Consider the following 20,412-nt stretch of genomic DNA (forward strand, 5'->3'; position numbering starts at 1 on the left):
TCCTTCCTTCCCCGGGGATTCCTGGGGTTGGCAAACAGGGAGTGAGTCCTTCCTTCCCCGGGGATTCCTGGGGTTGGCAAACAGGGAGTGAGTCCTTCCTTCCCCGGGGATTCCAGCTCAGGACTGAGAGTTCAGGAATAACAACACTGCTGCTACCACTTCCCTGGATAACAGGGTGGGTTCTTGGAAGCTGGGCCTTCCTTGGACAAGTGTCCTTGGGCCACCAGGAAGGGAGGATTGGGAGAGTTGGATCTCTGTGCTGTTTGTATCCGTGGAACCCCTGAGTCAGGAACCCGGCTGGGTTTGCCCCGGCATGTGGGAGACAGACCATTTACTGTGACTTTGCTGATTGAAACAGTGAAACCTGGGCTGGATAACACTGTTTCCTCTCTTTTTTTCCTCCCTCCACCTGCTGTCCTCGCCCACTTCCCTCAGAAGACCTCACGGCACTCTGGGAGCAGCTCCTTCATCGCTGGGAGGAGGAGTCGCTCCACATCCCCTGCCCAGGAGAAACACGTGTCCCACCACGACAGGCCAAAGAAGGTAAGATCCACGTGGGATCTGCTGGTCCAGGGAGCCACAGCCACGAGGGGAACAAGGGGAAGAGTGGTTTGAAACACAGCAGCTCGAGAACCGGAGGTCGTTGTCCTCAGATCCCCCAGTCTTAAGTTTTAAAGGACAAAAAAATGCTGATTAGTGCCCAGCAGGTTAAGTGCAGGCAAGAACAATAATTAGGGTAAACTAGGGAGTGTTTTGTTAGTCAGATTAACCAGCCACAGGGTTCTGGTCTACCTGTGAAAATTAAGTTTATCTCCATTAAACAATTATTTGGAGGAACACCGCGTGCCAGGTCTGACTGGGGCGAGAGCTGTTTGACTCTGCTGGTTAAGGTGTGCTCCTCAAAGCTGCTGCAGGGTTACAGGGCACGTTAACAGCACACCAAGGTTCATAATTAACCAACTGGCTCACGTGACAAACACTCATATTTCAAGGAAAAGCAGCAGGGAGTGTGTAAGGCAGAGCCCCGGCAGGTTCTGACAAGGGGCTGTGCCAGAAGAGATGAGGAGGCCAGAGGCTCCTGTGTGGTTGTTATTTATGACAACAAATAGCCCCAAAAGGCCAGGACATGTGGGGTTTTTTTTGAGGATTCAGGTTCTAAGGCTGGTGGCAGCAGAATAAAGAATCTTTCCTGCCCCTTGATGGGCACGAATTTTGCAATGTGAAGAATCCACCACACCGTGGATCTAACCCTCCCTTCCTTCAGCTCGAGGCCATTCCCTCTTGTCCTGTCACTCCGTGCTGTTGTCCAGAGTTCCTTTAGCTGCTGGAAGGTGCTATAAGCTCTCCCCAGAGCTTTCTCTTTTACCAGACAACCTCTGGTTATGTTCTACTCCAGTCAAAAGCCACATTTCCCTTGCACAAACACAGCTGGTGACGTCCCTGCAGGTCCCAGCAGGAATCTTTTCATTCTGCCCGTTTGCTCCCTTTGGTTTGTTTTTGTCCTGTTGCACTGGGCATCCACAGCATGTAAATCATCTGGAGTGGGAGTGACAGTGACCCACATCCCAGAGCAGCTCCCCAGCTCTCTGGTGGGTTATGTGGTCTAGGCCTGATGGATCTCAGCCCAGTCTCCAGAGGCCGAGGGCATCCAGGCTTTCCAAAGGCAGTGTGGCCATCACTTAATGTGACTGACACCGGCCTGGCGTGCCCAGCTGAGAGCCCATCAATCCTGTGGGCAGGAAAGACAGCTCTGCCTTTTATTTACAGAGGTTATCCCACAACATCCAGCTTGAAACGCTGCCCACCCCCGTCCAGGAGGAGCTGGGAGAGCTGCCCAAGCCCTACCTGATGCTTGGGCAAACAAGGAAACCTCAATCCCAAAGAGTCAGGAAATATCCTGCCCACGAGGGCACGGGGAGTGTTTGCTCCTCTTGTGTGTTCAGCTGCTGGCAGAGGAGGAGGAGGAGGGAGGGAGGGAGGGAGGGAGGAAGAGCATCTGTGCCAGGGTCAGGGAACGCTTGGCACAAGGTGCTGGGCTGTACTGGAACGTGCTATTTTTATCCAGCAAGCCGAGGGAGGAGGGAGGGGGGAAAGGGCAGGATCAGGGTGATTGATGGGGGCTTGGAAGGCTCAGCTGGAATTATCACTGACAGAGCCAGGGCTGGGGCTGCTCCGGGGTTGCTGTGTTTGCACAGTCACGTGCCTGGCAGGTAGAGCGGGGGCTGCTCCCAGATTTGCTTGGGAAAGCAGGTCAGCGCCAGGGGGAGAGCGAAAACAGGAGGAATATGGGGTTATTTATAGGCTCCCAGAGGCTCCTGCCACTATTGTTAGCTCTGGGTTCCTCCCAAAACGTGCGGGGACTCCGTCTGGTCTCGCTGCTGCCTCCCCGCTCCCCCTCCCGAGGCTTTGGAGGCAGCAGATCCCGTGGAGGCCCCTTCCAGGGCTGGGATTGCTTGGCACGAGTGCAAAATCAGCTCCTTCCACCCGGGGAGGGGGAGTGGGCATGGGAAGGGGCCGAGGGGGTGGGCAGGGTGAGGAAGGCGCTCTCAGCTCCCAGGGGTGTCCGGGGGGTTTTACAGGTCTGGGAGCAGTTTTTTGGGGTGCAGGAGGAAGGTCTGGGAGCAGGAGGAAGGTCTGGGAGTGTTCAGGAGGAAGGTCTGGGAGTGTGGCAGTGTGGGGACAGACCTTTGGGAGGGTACCCAGAGTAGAGCCAGCCCTTCCCAGCGGGGCTGGGAGTACGTGACCAGCCGTGCATGATCTAATTGCACGTGTTCCCCTGGAACTGGGAGTGCTCCTGGAGCACAGCAGCTTTTCCTTGAGCCTGTCCAGCTGTGCAGCTGCCTGGGCACGTCCTGCTGGAGCTGGAGGCGATGCCAGGAGCCGGTCACTGCTCGGTGAGCAGAGCACGGTGGGTGCAGACTCACCTGGGCTGCAGGTGCTCCGTTTGCTCAGACTTTACCGAGGAAAACTCGGAGTTAATGACTGAGGAGGGGCTCAGCAGTTGGGATTTGGGCTCCTAAGCCCTGCTGTAATTCCAGGGTTTGTGAAGAGTCTTGTTCTCAGCAGAACAAGGGACAATTGTGACATGGGACTGCACGTCAGCCTCACATCCCCCGCCTCTCGCAGCATTTCCCAAGCGTTTCCTTCTGTGCCGGCCTTAAAAATGGGAAAGCTGCAGCCTTTGGGTTTTCCTCAGGCCTTATTTTCTTTATTTCTTTGGGGCTGGTGTTGCAGTGTGCGTGTGTGCTCTGTGGGAGCCTTTGCAGGGTTGGTTTGTTTTAAAAAAAGAAAGACTTAAAAAAAGAAGAGAAACAATAGCTAAATACCAGGGATGACGCACACGGGGCACGAATGGAGCACAGATGTTCTGTCACCTATTTTGTCTGCTCGAAAAAGTTGCCACAGGCCTTGGAAACGAAATTTGTCCCTCCAGGAGCAGGCAGGAGCACAGGCACTGCTGTGTTTTTTGGCATGTCCCAATCCCAGTGTGTTTTTGGAGGGAGACCCTCGTCCGGTGTTGTTCTTAGGGAACACCTGGAATCCGTAAGTAAAATCAATCAGCTTGTAATTGGGATAATGGAATGTTGCAGGGAGATGAAAAGTCTCTGTCCAGGAACACAGGAAAGAGGGAGGTGCTTATAGAATCATGGAATCATGGAATGGTTTGGGTTGGAAAGGACCTTAAAGGCCACCCAGTGCCACCCCCTGCCACCTTCCACTAGCCCAGGTTGCTCCAAGCCCTGTCCAACGTGTCCTTGGACACTTCCAGGGATCCAGGGGCAACCACAGCTTCTCTGGGCAACCTGTGCTGAAATCTAATCCCAGTGGGTCTCCGAGGGGCTGGTGACAGAGGTCTGCCCTGGAATTCTGCGTCCACACAGGCACAGAGGGCAAAGGGATGTTTTTTTTCCAGTGGCTGCTTGCATGGGTTTGTTGGGAGCACACAGAGCCTGGAGAGGGCTGGCTGTGTGTCCTGCTGGAAAACTCTCACACACTTGGAGGGTGTTTTAAGGCAAAGCCACAAAGCCCTTGGCACGGCCCCGGGTACAGTGAGGTCGCAGGGACATCCCTCGTGTCCCTCCCGTCCTGTGCTGCCTTCCTTCCTCCTCACTGCTGTTGCCGTGGCTGCAGCCGGGAGCCAGGCTTCCTCCTCCTCCTCCTCCTCCTCCTCCTCCTCCTCCGGGTGCGGGAGTTCAGAGAGCCTGGGAAAGAGGGAGGGAGGGAGCAGAGCCCACTTGGCTCTTCCCAGCTCCCGGCTCTTCCCTCTCTCCTTCCCTCTGCCCAATCTCCTTTTAACGATCCAATTGCTGGTGTCCAGCAGATGAGAAGAGAAGGGGGCTCTGGGAAGGGGAGCCGGAGGTGGAGGAGCTGCTCCCGGCCCCTTTTTGGCAGCGGGAGCTCCCGTTTGGTTCCTCCTGCTCCGGGGAGCTCCAAAGGGGGGTTTTGTGTCGCCGTCACGCCCCCGATGCGGCCGCGCTCCCCCCGCCGCGGGGCTGCCCCGCTCCGTGCCCACATGCCAAGCCCCAGCTGCTCAATCCTGCACGGGGAGAGGTTGTTTTCCATGAGGTTTGGTGCTGGGGGCAGGTTCCCGTTCCCTGCAGCCCGCAGCTCTTCCGCGGGGAACGCCGGGCGGCTGCAAGGTAGGGCTGGGCTGGGCTGGCAAAGGTGGGCTGGGGGTGGTGAGAGGTTTCCTCTTCTCTCCTTCCTCCTCCTCCTCCTCCTCCTCCCCTGATTCCTCCTTCAGGCAGGCCTGGCTCTTGCCTGTGGTTTATGTTGTCCATAAAGTTTCCTGGAAGTTTCCTGGCACCTCTGTGCCAGGGAGACAAGGTGGGGAGGGGACCAAAGTGCCGGTTCCCCCTCTCGCCTTGCCCTCCCCTCTCGGCGGCTCCTGCAGGAAGCTTTTGCAGCTTTCTGGTTCCTGGAGGGAGAACCCACAGGTTTCAAAGCCCCTGGGGTGAGCCTGGGCTGGGTGAGGGTCTGTCAGGTGTCCAGGAGGGATGAGCAGCCTCAGCTCTCAGTGCCGTGGCCGTGGCAGGCACCGTCACCTTCCCACCGTGGTCTGGGTGCAGCCCAACCCCACCCACGGGGTGACAGAATTGGCTGTCCTGCCTGTTTGAACACAGGACACTGCATTTCTCCAGGAACACTGAAGAATTTACCGGATCCTGTTGCCTTTTGAGCACCCAAAGGTGTCAGAGATGAACTGGAGGGGGGACACACGAGCGTGCAAAGGCAGGGGGGCACCCAGGCTGGGCAGAGCTGGAGCCCAGAGAGCTCCTGGGTGCCCAGCCCTGTGGGTTCTGAGCAGAAATGGCAGGGAGAGCCTGGAGAGGACGTGGTGTGGAAGGGGAGAGGTGCTTGGGAAGCCCGTGGAGGAGCAAGGTGTGGGTGGTGCTTCTGGTTCGGAGCAGCCCCTGGAGCAGAGCAGAGCTTGGGCTCTGGGGCACAGATTTTCCCAAACAGTTTGAGTGCAGTTGCTCAGCACGTGCAGTCGAGGCCAGAGCTTCAAAAGGGCTCAACCCCCAGCGTTTAGATCTTTTTTTCTTTCTTTCTTTTTTTTTTTTCTGAAAACCTGATCATTTATCGGAGGGTCTGAACGGGAGCTGAGGCGTCTCAGAAATCTGGGAGCTGAGGCATCCCAGAAATCTGGGAGCTGAGGCATTCCAGAAATCTGGTCCCTGTTGTGCAGGCAGGGTTCCTGCAGGACACAGACAGATGTACCCACCCCCATATAGAGCCAGCTCTGTGCTGGCAGCAAAGGGAGCTTTTCCAGGCCAGGATTTTGAAGCTGGAGGGTGTGAGTTTGGTGGTGAAATCGGGGGGGGGGAAAAGGGGTTTATGCATCACTGTCGTGACAGGCAGGACATTCCTGCCTTCCCCCACACGTGTGTGGGTTCACTGTCGTCCCCCAGAGTGGTTTGACTCTGCCTTGGCTCATCCTGCCCACGACATGTGGCATTAAATCACTCAGTGCCTCCTGCTCCCTCCTGTTGCAGCTTCCTCGTGGAAATCCATTTGGGATTCAGGGGGCTGAAAACGAGAGGATGAGCTCTGTGGTGTTCAGAAAGTTTAAGGTCTGTGCAAGTTGCTTGGCAAGAGGTGCCTTAATGAGGTGTCTGGCCCCTGGTTTCCATTCCTGGCTTCCCTGAGTGGCACTGGCAGCACCTGTGAAAGGTGGAAAATGTGTGTCCACGTGATCCCTGACTTTCCCTCTGAATTTATGGATGGCTTTCTGTGAAATCCTCTCATCCTGCATGCCCTGTTTTCCCCATTTGTAAAAGGAGATGGAGATATTAAAACCTATTACTGCGACAGGAGCAGTGAACACTGGTGTGCACGTGGTCTGTGAGGAGCTGCTTAATGAGCTGGGCCACAGTTTTCCCATCTCCCTGTCCCAGAAAACCCAGGAGACTGGGAATTTATAGCACAAGAAACCCCCAAGTATTTAAAACGTTATGAGTTTTAGTAAAGATTTAATTTGAATTTGTCTTTCAGCAAATTTAGTTGGCAGAAATCACATTTTCAAGCTTTCCTTGTTCACTGCCAAGGCTGGAAATGTGTATTTAAAAAAGGAGGGGGGGGAGAAAATGGGGATTCTTATGAAATATTGTAGCTCTAGGAACAGAAGTTTTAACAGATATTCCAAATGCCAGGAGTTTTGTGATAAAATGATGGATATTGGCAGTGCTGTGAAGTTCTAGGCTGGGTTTGCCTCCTTTTTTTCACCAGTTCATCCCCGTGAAATCTTCCTTGGCATCGTGGCAGGATCGTGGGCCTCCCTCCTGCTCAGAAATTCAGCCAGACCCACCCTGGGAGGTGCTGATTTCTGGAGCACTTTTGCTTCACTTCACACCTGCCTTCTCCAGCATTTTCCTCCTGCCCTGTCCCTCCTCCTGCCCCCTTTTTTTCCCAGTTTATTCTATCGATTCCTCAGCTAATTATTCCCCTCTCTCCTCTCCTCCCCCCAAAACACACAGTGCAGCTCAGATGTTTGCTGGAATTGCCTCTTTTCCCTGACAGCATCCCAACTTTGGCATGTGCTGGCAGCTGCAGCCTCAGGGCTTTTCCTGCATGAGGGAGCAATCAGGAATCTTCCTGGAGAGTCAGGGAATTCTGATGTGACTGTTCTGAAAACACCTTCAACCCAAGCTGGGCACTTCAGCCTCTAGGATGAACCACCCATGCCAGGGTAGTGTGTGCAAAAATAGGCATTTTTCCCCCCCCAGAAAAAGTCTGGGAGGTGGGAGGATGGATTTTTCCAAGCCCTGCATCTCATGCAGGTGTTTATCCAACAGCAGCTCTCCTGTGACCACACTGGGAAGTTTGGAACTGGAGTTCCTGCAGCTCCAGTGAAGGAAGTCACGTTTTTTAGCTGGTATTTGTGGCGTGGAAAAGCTCCTGTGTCAGCTCAGTGTGGAGTGTGAAGATGAGGAAGGCAGGGAAGAAGCAGGAATATGTGATGGAGCAAGTCCTGCCCATCCACCCTTCTCCACCACTCCCCAGGGGGATGGATACAAAACCAGGGGCAGGCAGGACTCTGTTTCTCCAGCCAGGGCTTTCTCCCTGGTTTGCAGTTTGAAGAATCCCACATTTCTGGCGTTTCAGGGAGAGGATAAAACGAGGATGAACAAACCAAACCCAACAGTCTGTGTCGTGTCAGCAGGGCCAGACCCGGAGCAGCTGCTGGGAGGGAGGGGAGGGGGCGTGTGGGGGTCTCTGGGGTGGGCTCTGAGCTCTCCACCACCTGCTCTCTCTACCTGTGCACGTGCAGCACGTGCTGGGATCGAGGTCCTCCCCTTTTCTGGACGGGGTGGATCTGGGAAACCCTGGAAAAGAGGCAAGAGAGGGGAGGGCAAAGGGGCACGGGGTCCCTTTGGGGAAATGGCAAGAGCAAAGCTCAGGTTTCCAGAAATCAGCCAGAGCTTGTTAAGTCCTTCCCTATCATCTTACCATGAAGTGATTTGGGGCTTCTGTTGGTATTCTGCTCTCCAGATGTTGGCTGCAGCTGGGGCAGAGATAGTTGGGGATGCTTCCAGCCAGAAGCTGGGACGTGGGGGGAAGGGATCCTGGGCTCGTGTGGATGGGTGGAGAAGGAAAGAGGGATACGAATGTATGGTTGTAAATCCACCCCTGCACACCCTCCTTTCTTTTCCCTTACAACTGTTACTCTCAGCAGAGGGAAAGTTACCCTTCCAGTGCTCTCTGATTTCTTTTCCAGAGTCGGAAGGACAAAGAGAGACCTAAACAGAAGCACAAAAAGCGGCCGGAGTCTCCTCCCAGCAGCCTCCCCCCGGCCCCGGTGCCCGTCACCACCGACAAGGTACCACCCCTGGCACCCCTGGCACGGGAGTGTTTGGGGGGGGAGGATGGGGAGAACCCCCCTGGCAGTGGCAGGGCAGGGCAGGGGGAGCTCAGGAAGGGCTTTTGTCCGTTGGGGTTGATTCCCAACTGGTCACGTTCCTGCTCTCGACGCCCACCTTGGGAATTTTCCAGGCAGCTCTCCTGGTTTCTGTCCAGCTCTGCTGGTATCTGTCAGCACTGACGACACAATCACGGAGTGAACCCCCCAGGGATTGGGCTGGAAGTGCCAGCCTGGTTTGCAGCAGATGTGCAGAGCTGAAGCTCTCACAGAATAGGTGAATACCCAAGGTTTGGCCTTTTCTGCTGCTCACGTGGGACAGCAAGGCAGGGCCTGGGGAGGGGTGTTACCCTTTATTAGACTTACATTTTATATTTGTCCTGGTTTATTCCCCTAATTTCCCTTATCAGGGAAAAAAGGAGACAACCTCAGGAGCACACAAGCTCTTCCAAGTGCTTCCAAGAGGCAGCTTTTCCGTGGGAGCAGTGGGAGCTTGGGTTCTTAGCTCCTCCATTTCGGGAAGACTCAGGCAGAGGGGCACAGTGTGGGGGCCTGTTCTGCTCCTGAGGTGTAGAGAAAATCCAGTTCCCTGCTGGGAAGGTGTCACCTGAGTGAGTTTGTCCTCTCCATGGCCAGGGGTGGCACAGTCAGGGTGTCAGGGTATCCCTGGGATTCCCTGCTGCTGACGTGGGCTCACCCCTGGCTGTAAATCGGGACAGCCCTGGGATTTCTGTCACTCCTGACAGCCCCAAATCCTGGGGAGCAGCCCAGACACAGCTGAGCTTGCACACAGCAAGGTGAAGGCCCTGCAGTTGTTCAGGGTCAGGGAACAAGTGGGGTCACTCCAGTCCTTGGACCTTTGGAGCTGAACTCGGGAGCGGGAATGGGAATTAATGCAGCTCCTTAGCAGGGCTCTTTGGTGTAAATGAGGAGGGCAAGGGCCAGGCTCCTGCTGGAACAAATAAACCTGTGCTTTTGGGAAAAGGGACCCAAAGGAACGTCCCTTTGTGCACAGAAATGCTGCTTGGAAAGGCTTGGGTGTCCTTTCCGTGGCAGGACTGGCTGGTGGGAAGGAGAATTCCCAGGCTGGCAGTGTCTGGTGGGAAGGAGAATTCCCAGGCTGGCAGTGTCTGGTGGGAAGGAGAATTCCCAGGCTGGCAGTGTCTGGCTGTGTGGGAAGCACTGCAGGGACAGGCTGGGAGGTGAAAGCACAGGGGCTTGGGGTTAGGACTGGAGAGGATTTGTGTGAGGCCAAGGGGGGGGTGTAGGTCAGAGCTGCCCTGGCAAGGCTGAGAGCAGCAGAAAGTTCCAGCAGAACAACCTCTGAGCTCTGCTCCTGCTTTCCCTGCTCCAAAGAGCCCCTGATTTCCCCGGGGGGGTGTGAGGGCAGCTCAGCTCTGGCTGTTGGGAGCAGCGGATTCACCCGGTTAACGGAGCTGACAGGACCTGATGGCCTGAGAAGATTATTTTCAAGCTGAGCTGAAACCCAAAACCTGCCTCTTGGCCAGGGAGAGCAGTTGTCAGACAATCACCCACTGTCTCCTCCAAAGTCCTGCCAGCCCTTTATAAACACGGAGGGAAGGGTGTAATTCAGTTTTACAGGCGGCTTTCAACTCCCTGCAGGCCGAAATTGGGGAGACCCTGATTGCTGTGGCTGTGCTGGAGCTGACAAGGGTTTAGTGTTTCCCCAGGGATTTGTTATTAACCCTCGGAATGGAGAGTGTATTTTACTTTTTTGTGCATTTTTTTTTTTTGTGCCTAGATCCCAAACTTTTGCTCAGACTCTGTTGCCAAAGGTGCTCACTCCAGATCGAATTTGATCCTAAGTTTAAGAGCCTGTTACCACCCTGAACAGCCCCCTTGGAGGGGAGGGGGGTTGTGTGAGGCTTTCTGGATTGTTCCACCAGTGCAACGTTGCACAGGAGAATAGGAAACCTTGAGGCACAGCAAGGTGGCTTGTCCAGACTGACAGAGAGCAGGGTTAGGTGGGATATTGGGAAGAAATTCCTGCCTGTGAGGGTGGGGAGGCCCTGGCACAGGTTGCCCAGAGAAGCTGTGGCTGCCCCAGCCCTGGAAGTGTCCAAGGACAGGGCTTGGAGCAACCTGGGCCAGTGGAAGGTGTCCCTGCCCAGGGGGTGGAACTGGATGGGCTTTAATGTCCCCTCCAACCCAACCCATTCCACGGTTCTGTGGTGTTGTGGAAGAAGGTTGTGAGTGGCTCAGACACAGAGATGGTGCAGGTGGGGACAGGAATTCCTGACCCTGACCCTGTGATCCAGCCTGGAAAGGCTGATCCTCCCAGCTGAGGGGCTGCTGCAGTTCCACACCCTCCCTCCTTCCCCTCGCCAGCACTTTAATCCAGGGCAAAGCCTCTCCGTGTTTCCCACACATCCCCAGCCTCCCCCAGCCCTTCTGTGTTCCATCAGTGCCTCCCCGAGGAGCTCCTCCTGCCAATCCAGAGGCACAGGGATGCTCTGATTCCCCCTAAATAGATTACCCAGGGAGGAGCTCGGGAGCTGCTCGGTGGCACGGGGGGATGATGAGGGAGCAGGGGCAGGCCTTGGGGGACAGCAGGGATGGGGACAGTCCCTGGGGGACAGCAGGGATGGGGACAGTCCCTGGGGGACAGCAGGGATGGGGACAGTCCCTGGGGGACAGCAGGGATGGGGACAGCCCTTGGGGGACAGCAGGGATGGGGCAGGAGGTGTGTGTCCACCTCTGCTGAGCCCTCCAGGTGCCCCCATCCCACCTCTCCCAGTCAGAGCCAGGAGTTTCCCCATCGGTCTCTCACCCCCCAGCCGGAGCACCAGGTTTTTGGGGTGACGTTTTTCACGTGGCTGCTTTAAACAGACCTTTCTAAACGTGGCTCCTGCCTCCTCCTCCTCTCACTTCCTTGGTGGTTCCCTGCATTTTTTGCTGCCCCCACACCCCTGTGCAGCACATGGAATGCTGGTGGTTCTGCACACACACAGATCACAGATTCCCACCCCCTGGAGAAAAGCTGATCCAGGGATTGAAGGCTCTGTTTGTGCTCAGGGATCCAGCCCTGAGCTGCAGAATCCCCTTCGTTAGGGGGCAGGACTGCAGCCCTCGTTACTGTAATTAATACTGGGGTGATGGCAGCAGCCCCCTCCCCTGCAGCCCAGGCTGTGTTGTGCTTGGCAGCCCACGTGTGTCTTCTGGAAGGTTCTGCAGCTCCAGGGAGCTCGCAGGGACAGCACTCGAGGCGCAGGGAGGGGAAGGGTTTGGTGTGGTTGCACTTTGTCCCGCAGTGGTTGGGCTCTTCCCCAAACTCAGGCTCTGCTGGGAAGGGCCCTTTGTGGGGAGGAGGGTTTGTGGTAGGACCCTGCAGACCCATCTGCTGTGACCTGCTTGGCAAACAATATCTGGGCTGGAGCTTGGCAGGAGGTGGGAAAATCCTGCCCCGAAGTGTCTGGGATCTCTCAGGGAGGTCTTTGGGGTCAGGTCAGCCCCACACGTCAGTGTGTCCACACCCCACCTTCAGCTCAGCCCCTCTTTACCCTCTTTTTTCTTTCCCTTAATTTTGCAATTAAGATTTATTTCCCAGCTCAGCTTTCCCCCTTCCCCCCTTGCATTCATCCCCCCCTTGCCCTCCCTGCGCTCCCCTCCTGACCCTCCGGATTTGGAACAAGTCTCCTCGTGTGGTTTCCCCCTCCTGCACCTTGTGCTGAGCTCCAAACCAGCGAATTTTGGGAAGGAGAACCATCCCATTCCCGTGACTCCAAGAGCAGCCTCAGGCCTTCCCACAGCCCCCGGACCCCGCTCCCCTTTCCCTTCCCCAGGCACATGTGGAAAGGCGGAAAGATTTTCATGCTCCCTCTGAGCTCATAAATCAAGGAGGTTTAATCTCCTACATCCAGGAGTCTGTGATGAGAAAATACAGATTCCTCCTCCTCTCCCCCCTCCCACCCCCCAATTTCCACCACTCCCTTCCTCCTGTCTTTCATATTCCCGGCACATCTGGTGTGTGTTATCCTGCCAGCTGTTGCATTGTGCAGAGTGATTAAACCATGTGGGAGGAACCAGGGGGATAGATTTTTATCTGGGCATTCATGAGTCTGCATTTACAAGCCCCTTTCTCCTCCAGCTCTCCCCAGGAAGAGGTCAGCTGGAGCCAGGGATGGCAGGAAGGGATTTGTGCTCCTCCGTTGCCTTCCCCGTAAGGAATGGGAGGGTGTTTTCACTAATGCCCAGGTGTTTTGGGCCGCAGCCATCACAGTAGAGCCATATTTATAATACTGATTGGTTGCAGTGACACCTAAAAGAAGTGATCTTTGAACACTTAGGCTTGGCTTGGAACTGATTTGAAGGGGAAGGTTTCGTATCCCAGAGTGAGCACCCCAGGGAAGCCGGTTTTCCCTCCGTCCCCCTCTCCCCCTGCTGAACTCCCACACTTCTCTCTCTCTCATCCCAGGCTCCTGGATTTCCCAGCATCTGGCCAGCCCCTTCATCCCCCTTGCTTCCCTGTCTCCAGCAGGCTTATCTGGGGTTTGGGGAGCATCTGTTGCTGCGTGGTCAGACGCTGCTCTGCGGGCGTCACCGGGGGAATAATTTACTGCCGGAGGTTTGGGAAGGCCTGGGCTGGCTCTGGGAAACTCCTGTGACAGCACAAGGATGAGCAAGTTCCCCCAGGTGGAATGACTGTGCTGAGAGCAGCACACCTGAGAGAGGAAGCTGAACTATGTGTTTGAATCCTGGCCAGATGCAGAGTTTACTTGGGCTGGTCGGCGCGGGGAGTCTCCGCTGCCTGTGCCCTGATTGCAGTGCCCTCTTTAATTTCCTGCACTTCCATGGGATGAGGGTAATCCCTGGGGAGTATAAAGCCTGGTGCCACCAGGCAGCAAGAGAGGGAAATGTTGCCTTTCCCTCCTGAGTAACCTGACCTGGCCAGCCTTGTGTGGGCAGAGGGGGCAATTACTGCTCTGGGGGGAAATTGGGAAAACGAGCCCCCGCTGGGGCCACATCTGGCCCGAGTGAGTCCCCCCCGCGTCTGTGCCTTGCCCAGGGCTCCACCAGCCACCATGAGGGGAGCAAGGAGACCTCAGAGGTCGGCAGGTCGGAGGTGAAAGGCAGGAAGTCCTCGAGCCATGGCAGCAGCCACAAGGGGAAGAAGACGGGAAGCGGGAAAAGCTCCGTTGGCTTCAGCTCGGCTTCATCCAGCGGGACCTTCCAGCCTGCAGGTAAGGGGTGAAGGAGGAGGGAGAGGAGAAGAAAGAGGGTGGGGATGAAGGAGAAGGAAGGGGAGAGTGGTGGTGATGTTTTGTGTACAAAGAGACCTGTTCACCTGTTCAACCCTTGCCAGTGGCGACCTCTTTAACCCCTTGAAGGGAAAGGGAAAAGTCTGGTTGCTCCCAGCTCCGTGCACAGAGGGAAGAAGGGAGGCAGAGGAGTGCTCCAGCTCCCCTCCTGCACGGGCTCGTGAGGAAAATCAGCTCCAGATGTCGGAGTGGAGGGAGGAGGGAAGGGATTCTGTGCTCAGACAATCTGGGCAGCACCTGCCCTCTGCTCCGTAGGTGGTTCAGGCTGCAGTTGTGGTTGAGGAGCACGAGAGGAGAGCCCTGAGCCCACACCTGACAGCCAGGCTCCCCTGAGCCTTGAGGGAGAGCCCTGCAGGGCTCCCATCTGCTCCGACCTCGCTCGGTTCTTCTCGAGCTCTTGTCATGTTCCGTCCCCTGGGATGCTCCTGGGGGATGCAGGGATGGGGGAAAACAGACACCACAGGTGGGGATGAACCTGCTGCTGGTGCTTCCCAGGGAGCATCCAAGGGCTTGGGGGGGGTCACAGGGATGGCTCAGCTCGGGCCCTTTACTGGGAGGAAGGACCTGTGCTGTGCCCCTGTGCTCCTGTGGCCTCGTGGGCTGAGTTCTGCCACCCCCTGCCTCCCCTGTGTGCCCCCCCAGGTACCTCCTGCAGCAGCTTGCAGTGCTCCCAGGACTTTGTGACCTTCCCCAAGCTCGAGCAGGACGACGAGAAGTACCGGAAACCTGTGTCTTCCTCGTCCTCCTCCCACTGCTCCCCCCTGTACGAGGGCCAGAAGGGCGACGTCTTCGAGCAGAAGGTGATTTTCTCCGGCTTTGGGTCCATCATGCGCTTCTCCACCTCGGCTGTGAGCCAGCAGAGAGCCCGGGATGCCTCCCCTGTGGACTACAAAGCCTCAAATCCCACCAGTGGCCCCTCGGTGGGGACCAGTGGGACCAGTGGGAGCAGCAGCAGCAGCAGCCACAAGCGGATGCCGTCGCTCAGCCTGGAGGAGGGAGAGGTGCTGAAGGAAAAGAAGCACAAGGGTAGCAAGAAGAACAAGCACGGGCCCGGCAGGCCAAAGGGGGGGAAAAGCAAAGAGATTTTGGGGGCCCAGCTGGCTGGGTCCACCTCCACGTCCTCATCACCCTTCTCCGGGGGCTCCCTCGTGAGCTCCAGCGTCGGCAACTCCTCCCGCTCCTTCAGCCACACCGGGAACCTGCCCAGCCTCAGCATGGAGTCCCCGCTGCTGGGCTCAGGTATGTTCCCCCTGGGGCTCCAGGTGTGCACAGCTGCTTTTCCCAGCCTTTTCTCGTCACGTTTAGCTGCTGTCTGGACCTGCCTGCAGCGTCCAGTCCCCTGAATTCCGTCCCATAAACATCCACCTCTGGGCTCCCCCCTTTCTGCTGTGGCCCTTCATCCTGGAATCTCCTCCGGGTCAGCTGGGGCTGGGGCTGGGGTGCAGGTCTGAGCTGGGGAGGGGGGACATTCCAAACCCTTTTTGCTCAAGGGCTGCAAAGCCTCAGCCAGCCAGAGCTGAATTTCCAGCTCGATAAAGAGGGATATTCACAGGCCAAACCAGAACAACCACAGTCTGACCCCAAATTAGAGACTCTCCTCAGTGGTTCAAGTTTAACCCCTCTTTTAAAAGCAAAACCTCCCGTCCTGCTCTTACCACATCCACGTCCTCACAGCTGTTCCCAGCCTGAGCTGCCTTCCCCAGCCAGGCCAGAGTGAGGACAGGCAGGACCCGGGGCAGGAAGGGGTTAAGGCAGCAGCAGAGGAGGGGCTGAGGTTTGACACTGTTCTGGCAGCCGAACTTGTCATCGGTCTATTGTGGGTTGTTTGCAGATGCTCCAATTTAGGTCAGATTGCAGGGGGGGAGGTAGTTTTGTTGTGTTCCAGGAGCCTGGGCCGTTTGTCTGGAGGGAAAGAGCTGCAGGAATCCAGGCAGCTTCCCCAGCCCTAACCTTGGGCCAATTTTTTCTTTTTTTTTTGCCTCTCCCTGGAACAAACAAAGGGATGTTTCAAAGAGGAGGAGGCTGCCAGGCCTCCGTGTTCCCCCTGTTCTCGCTCGTTGCCCTGTTCTGCTCGTTCTCTCCCATTCTTCTCTCGTGCAGAGCTCTTGGCAGGGCTCCCCCTGCTTTGGGCACTGCATTCCTGAGCCAAGGGAAGGCAGACGGGTCCCCTCCCTCGGCAGCAGCTCTCTCCTCTCTCCCTCTTCCCCGTTTTTGTCACGGAAGGGGGCAGGTGTGTGAACTCTTTGAGTCCACTCCCCCCTTCTGCCACCGATTCGTGCCTTGGGTGAGTCTCCCAACGCTGTGATTTGCCTGTTGGATTGCATCTGGATGCACTGGGGAAGGGGCAAGGCTGGAAAACTCGGAGATACACCTTTGGATAGAGGGGTTGTGGGCTGAGACCACCCTGGAATTGCACTGGTGCCACTGAGCTCCAGCCCTGCTGAAAACCAGGCCCTGGAAGGGAGAGGAGGGAATCCTGTCTCTCTAACCCATCTCCCCCCTCCCCCTTGCAGGGATCTACACCAGTAACAAGGACCCCATTTCCCACGGGGGTGGGGTGCTCAGGGCTGTGTGCAGCACCCCCCTCTCCTCCAGCCTCCTGGCACACCAGGGCACCTCGTCCCTCCCGCAGCTCAACCGCTCCCCCTTCGCCAGCACCATCCCAGCCTCCTCCTCCTCCGTGTCCACCACGCAGGTAAGAACAGCAGGACCTGCCCAGGGGCTGCTCTGGGAGAGGGTTGGGCAGAGCCAGGGCCACCTGTGGGCACGGGGGAGCTGCTTTCCCACGTGGGAACAGCTGCTCTTCCTGCACTTTGGGGGCGGTTTCGTGTCACAGCCCACACGACCTGTGTGGGTTTGGGAGGAGTTGGAGCCTGAAAGGACAGGTGGCTTCCCACTGACTGGGAACTTCCCACTGCTCTGGTGGTTGGGTCCCGTGCTGGGTCCTGCCAGCAGTGCCAGCCCTGCCTGCCCAGCAGCACAGGCACCCCGAGGGAGGGCTGGCAGGTCCCAGCTGGGTGAGCTGTGCCAGGACACGGAGCCTCGTCCTTGTCAGGAGCTCTCTGAGAGGTGTCTTACAGAGTTTTGCAGTGTTAACACGGCTCCTTCAGGCTCCTGGCTCTGAGGCAGGGCTGGGAAGATCTCAGCTGTCTAGCAAGACTTCCAGAGAGATATTTTTAACACCCTCTCGGGGTTGGAGTCGGGAAGAGATGGAATAATGAAGTTATTTTCCTCTTGTGCTTTTGAGAAGTCACTTCTCTGAGCCACATCTCCCCCCTCCCTGCTTGCTGTCCCTGCAGGTGTTCTCACTGGCAGGTTCAACGTTCAGCCTCCCTTCCTCACATATCTTTGGAAGCCCCCTCACATCTGGGCTGTCGATCAACCCCCTCCTGAACCAGTCGGAAAGCAGCCGGGCAGGTACGTGAATCCCAAGGTATGTGAGCCTGGAATTCCCAGGGGGGGCTCCCTGGAAGAGTGGAGGCAACTCTGGTCATCTCCAGCTGCCCTCCCTGCCTGCTCCCCCCCTCTGTGTGAGAGTCAGGGCTGAGAGAGGGGCTCTCCCTGAGCAGGGGGTGCCTGTGTTCCCCTAAAGCACATTTGGTGTGTCCCTGGCTGGTGTGTGTCTCCCTGGAAAAGTGCAAGAGTGTCAAGTCCTTCCCTGGAGAATTTGTTGTCTTTTTTTCACGCAGTGAAAGCCACGACGAGCTTTCCTTGCTCAAAATACCTCAAAAGCTTTTCCTTGGGCTTTGTTTCCTTGGGCTTTGTTTCCTTGGGCTTTGTTTCCTTGGATTTCTCTCTCTCTCACACTCCGAATTTTCATCTTCCTCTTCTGTTCCGAGTTACTTTCTTCCCTTCCCCTTTGGCTTTGTCCTGAATGCCACAAACCCCACTGGTTTTCCACTCCCAAACACCAACGTGCCAGCCCCGAATCACTTACAACTGCTCTTTTTTTTTTTTTTTTTTTTTTCCCACCGAGGCAAATTCATTTTCCTTGGAGAGCTGCCTGGTTAACAAGCAGGAAAACTTGAAGCATCATAAGATTTCCCTACTTTTCTTTCCCCCCCCTCAGACAGAGCAGGGCTGATTTTTTTTGGTTCGCACCAGTGGTTAAACAAAAGCACCCTCCTGATTTTCAGCTGTTTAGTTACTGGTGCAACAGCCTCCTGCTCCCCTAACCCAGAAATCTGGGAGCTCAGCTGTGCTGGATGCTGAATCCTGGGAGGTAAAAGCCTGTCTGGTGTCACGCTGAGTGACAAGCACTTGAAAACACAGCCCTCATTAGGGGTGGCTCAGAGTGCTCCAGATAATCCCACACCACTGTTCCCTCATTTGCCTTAACAAGGGGGCATGTGAAGCATGAATGGACACGTGTGGTTTTTTCCTCCTGACCTGTGCAAGCCCCTGGAAGGTCCCTCTGTGTGTCCCTGGCTGTATTTTGTCTGTCTGTCCCTGAGCTGGGAGGGGACAGCACAGCTCAGCCCGTGGGAATCGCTGGGGCTGCGAGTCGGGAGTGATTCACCCACCTGGAATTAAGGGATGGAAAGAAGGGGGTGAAAGGAATTACCTTTCCCTCGACCCAGTGCTGCTCCCCCCGTGCTGTTGTTTTGGCAAGGTGCTGACAGGAGAGGGAAGGAATCACCTGTCAGGGATAATCCTGGAATCCAGGTCCTGTTCCAGCCCTGGGGCTACTGAAGAGTGAATCATGGAGGCAAAATCCAACATACAAAGTGCTCAAAAAAAAAAAACAAAAAAAACCCTGATCCTTAATTTCCTTTTCCAAGATTGCTTTTTTTTTTGTTGTTTGTTTGACAGGGATCTCAGAAGCTTCAGGATAATTTTTTTTCTTTTTTTCCCCAATTCCAGGCAGCCTTAAAGAACAGCTCCCTGGTTTTGTCACGTTTAAGCTCTGTCCATCACTATCTCCTCCTGGAATTAGTGGCCCAGAGGGCGTTAAGCCAAATTCACTTGCTTTTTTTTTTTTCTCCAGGGGGATTAATTAACATGCATTAAACCTCCTGTGTGGGGGCCCTTTTCACTTAAAAGTGTGGTGATGCCTTTAATCCCAAATCGTTTAACAGGATGGTTGTGAAGTTCTGAGTAATCCCACCTTGTCTGTAATTCAGATTCCTGTTCCTGAGAGTGTCTGTGCAGACAGATCCCGTGGAGACAGAGCTTTCACTGCAGCAATAGTTCAGCTTTTCCCCATTTCCATGTGCTGGAGGGAACTGGGGGAACAGAGGAGTTGTTTTCACTGCTGCAGGTTCAAACCACGCTGCCTTTGGCAGTACAGAGAGTCTGATTCTTATCTGAGCTACTGTCTAGTCCTTCCTCCCACGGTTTGTCCTGGATCCTGCCGTGTTATGATGACAGACCAAACGTTTTTATCTCTTCTGGTTGTCTTCAAGCCTCTTTTCCATGCTGGCTGCCTCGGGAAGGGCTGTCTCTGGGTGATAACTCAGTCATCTCCTGTTCTGGACACATCAGGGTGGTGTTGGCCAGGAGATAATTGAATGTGGAGCCTGGTGCTGCTTCAGAAACCAGAATCCTGTGTGTGCAGCCTCCCTGGGCTGCAGCAAACGACGTTACAGGGACGAGCAGGAAGTCAAAGCTTCCCCCAATTTTTATTTAGTTGCAAGTTAAAATGGTTTGGGGGAAGCTGCACAGGGTGGGCTGGGGATGTTTGTGTGGAATCATGGAGTGGTTTGGGTTGGAAGGGACCTTAAAGGTCATCCAGTGCCACCCCCTGCCATGGGCAGGGACACCTTCCACTGGCCCAGGTTGCTCCAAACCCCATCCAACCTGGCCTTGGGCACTTCCAGGGCTGGGGCAGCCACAGCTTCTCTGGGTAACCTGTGCCAGGGCCTCCCCACCCTTATATTAAAGAATTTCCTCCCAATATCCCATCTAAATCCCCCCTCCTTCAGCTTAAGGCCATTGCCCCTTGTCCTGTCACTCCAGACCTGAGTCCAAAGTCCCTCCCCAGCTCTCTTGGAGCCCCTTTAGGCACTGGAAGGTGCTCTCAGGTCTTATACTGGAAGACCAGTGTCGAGTGGCAACTGCTGGTCACCTCCAGAAAGCCACAGCTCCTGCCCAGAAGGATGGCCCAGCTGTAATCAGTGTCCAGAGGGACATTCCCGTGGGGATGAAGGAGCGAGGATCCCACTCCTACCTGTCTGTGAGAGCTGCTGAACAACAGCTGCGTTTGCTTGTTCCCAGCCGCAGAAAATCCCCCTCTCCGGGCATCCCACTGTAAATCACAGCGTTCCCTGCAGGAGATTTCCGGGATTCTTGCACATGAGAAACTGTCTCGTGTTGTGTGAAGAAGAGGAGGGGCCCTGAGCCAGCTGGTGTGGGCTGTAGTCACAACATCTGACACGTCCCAGGGCGAGGGGAGCGTGTGTTTATGGGCTGGCAGGCCCTGGGGATGGGAAGCAAATGGCAGATAAATACAGTTCACTCCTGGATTACTCCTTGGATGGGAGAGATCCTGCATGTGGCTCCATCCTCAGCTTCCTGGGACAGAGGGGTGGCTGGGGGGGAGGATTCTGGATACTAAAGCATTTCCCCCCTCTTAACTGAGCACTGCCGAGGTCACAGCTCGAATCCTGGGGTCACTTCTGGGCCCCTCATGACAAGAAGGACATCAAGATGCTGGAGCGTGGCCAGGGAATGGCAGTGGAGCTGGGGAAGGGGCTGGAGCAGCAGGAGCAGCTGAGGGAGCTGGGGGGGCTCAGCCTGGAGAAAAGGAGGCTCGTGGGGGACCTTCTGGCTCTG

General features: G+C 55.9%; 1 protein-coding gene across 1 annotated transcript in view; it reads left to right on the forward strand.

The window, feature by feature from the left end:
- The window catches only part of MLLT6 (MLLT6, PHD finger domain containing), a 43,756-nt gene that overhangs the window by 14,931 nt on the left and 8,413 nt on the right, over positions 1 to 20,412 (forward strand). The window contains exons 4-9 of the mRNA XM_017837897.1: positions 359 to 543; positions 8,219 to 8,320; positions 13,386 to 13,560; positions 14,281 to 14,877; positions 16,152 to 16,333; positions 16,938 to 17,055. Of these exons, the coding sequence (XP_017693386.1) occupies positions 359 to 543; positions 8,219 to 8,320; positions 13,386 to 13,560; positions 14,281 to 14,877; positions 16,152 to 16,333; positions 16,938 to 17,055 (1,359 nt within the window). The remainder of the gene's footprint in view (positions 1 to 358; positions 544 to 8,218; positions 8,321 to 13,385; positions 13,561 to 14,280; positions 14,878 to 16,151; positions 16,334 to 16,937; positions 17,056 to 20,412) is intronic.

The sequence above is a fragment of the Lepidothrix coronata genome, unplaced genomic scaffold, assembly GCF_001604755.1.
Source record: "Lepidothrix coronata isolate B3197 unplaced genomic scaffold, Lepidothrix_coronata-1.0 Scaffold316, whole genome shotgun sequence".
Taxonomy (NCBI): domain Eukaryota; kingdom Metazoa; phylum Chordata; class Aves; order Passeriformes; family Pipridae; genus Lepidothrix; species Lepidothrix coronata.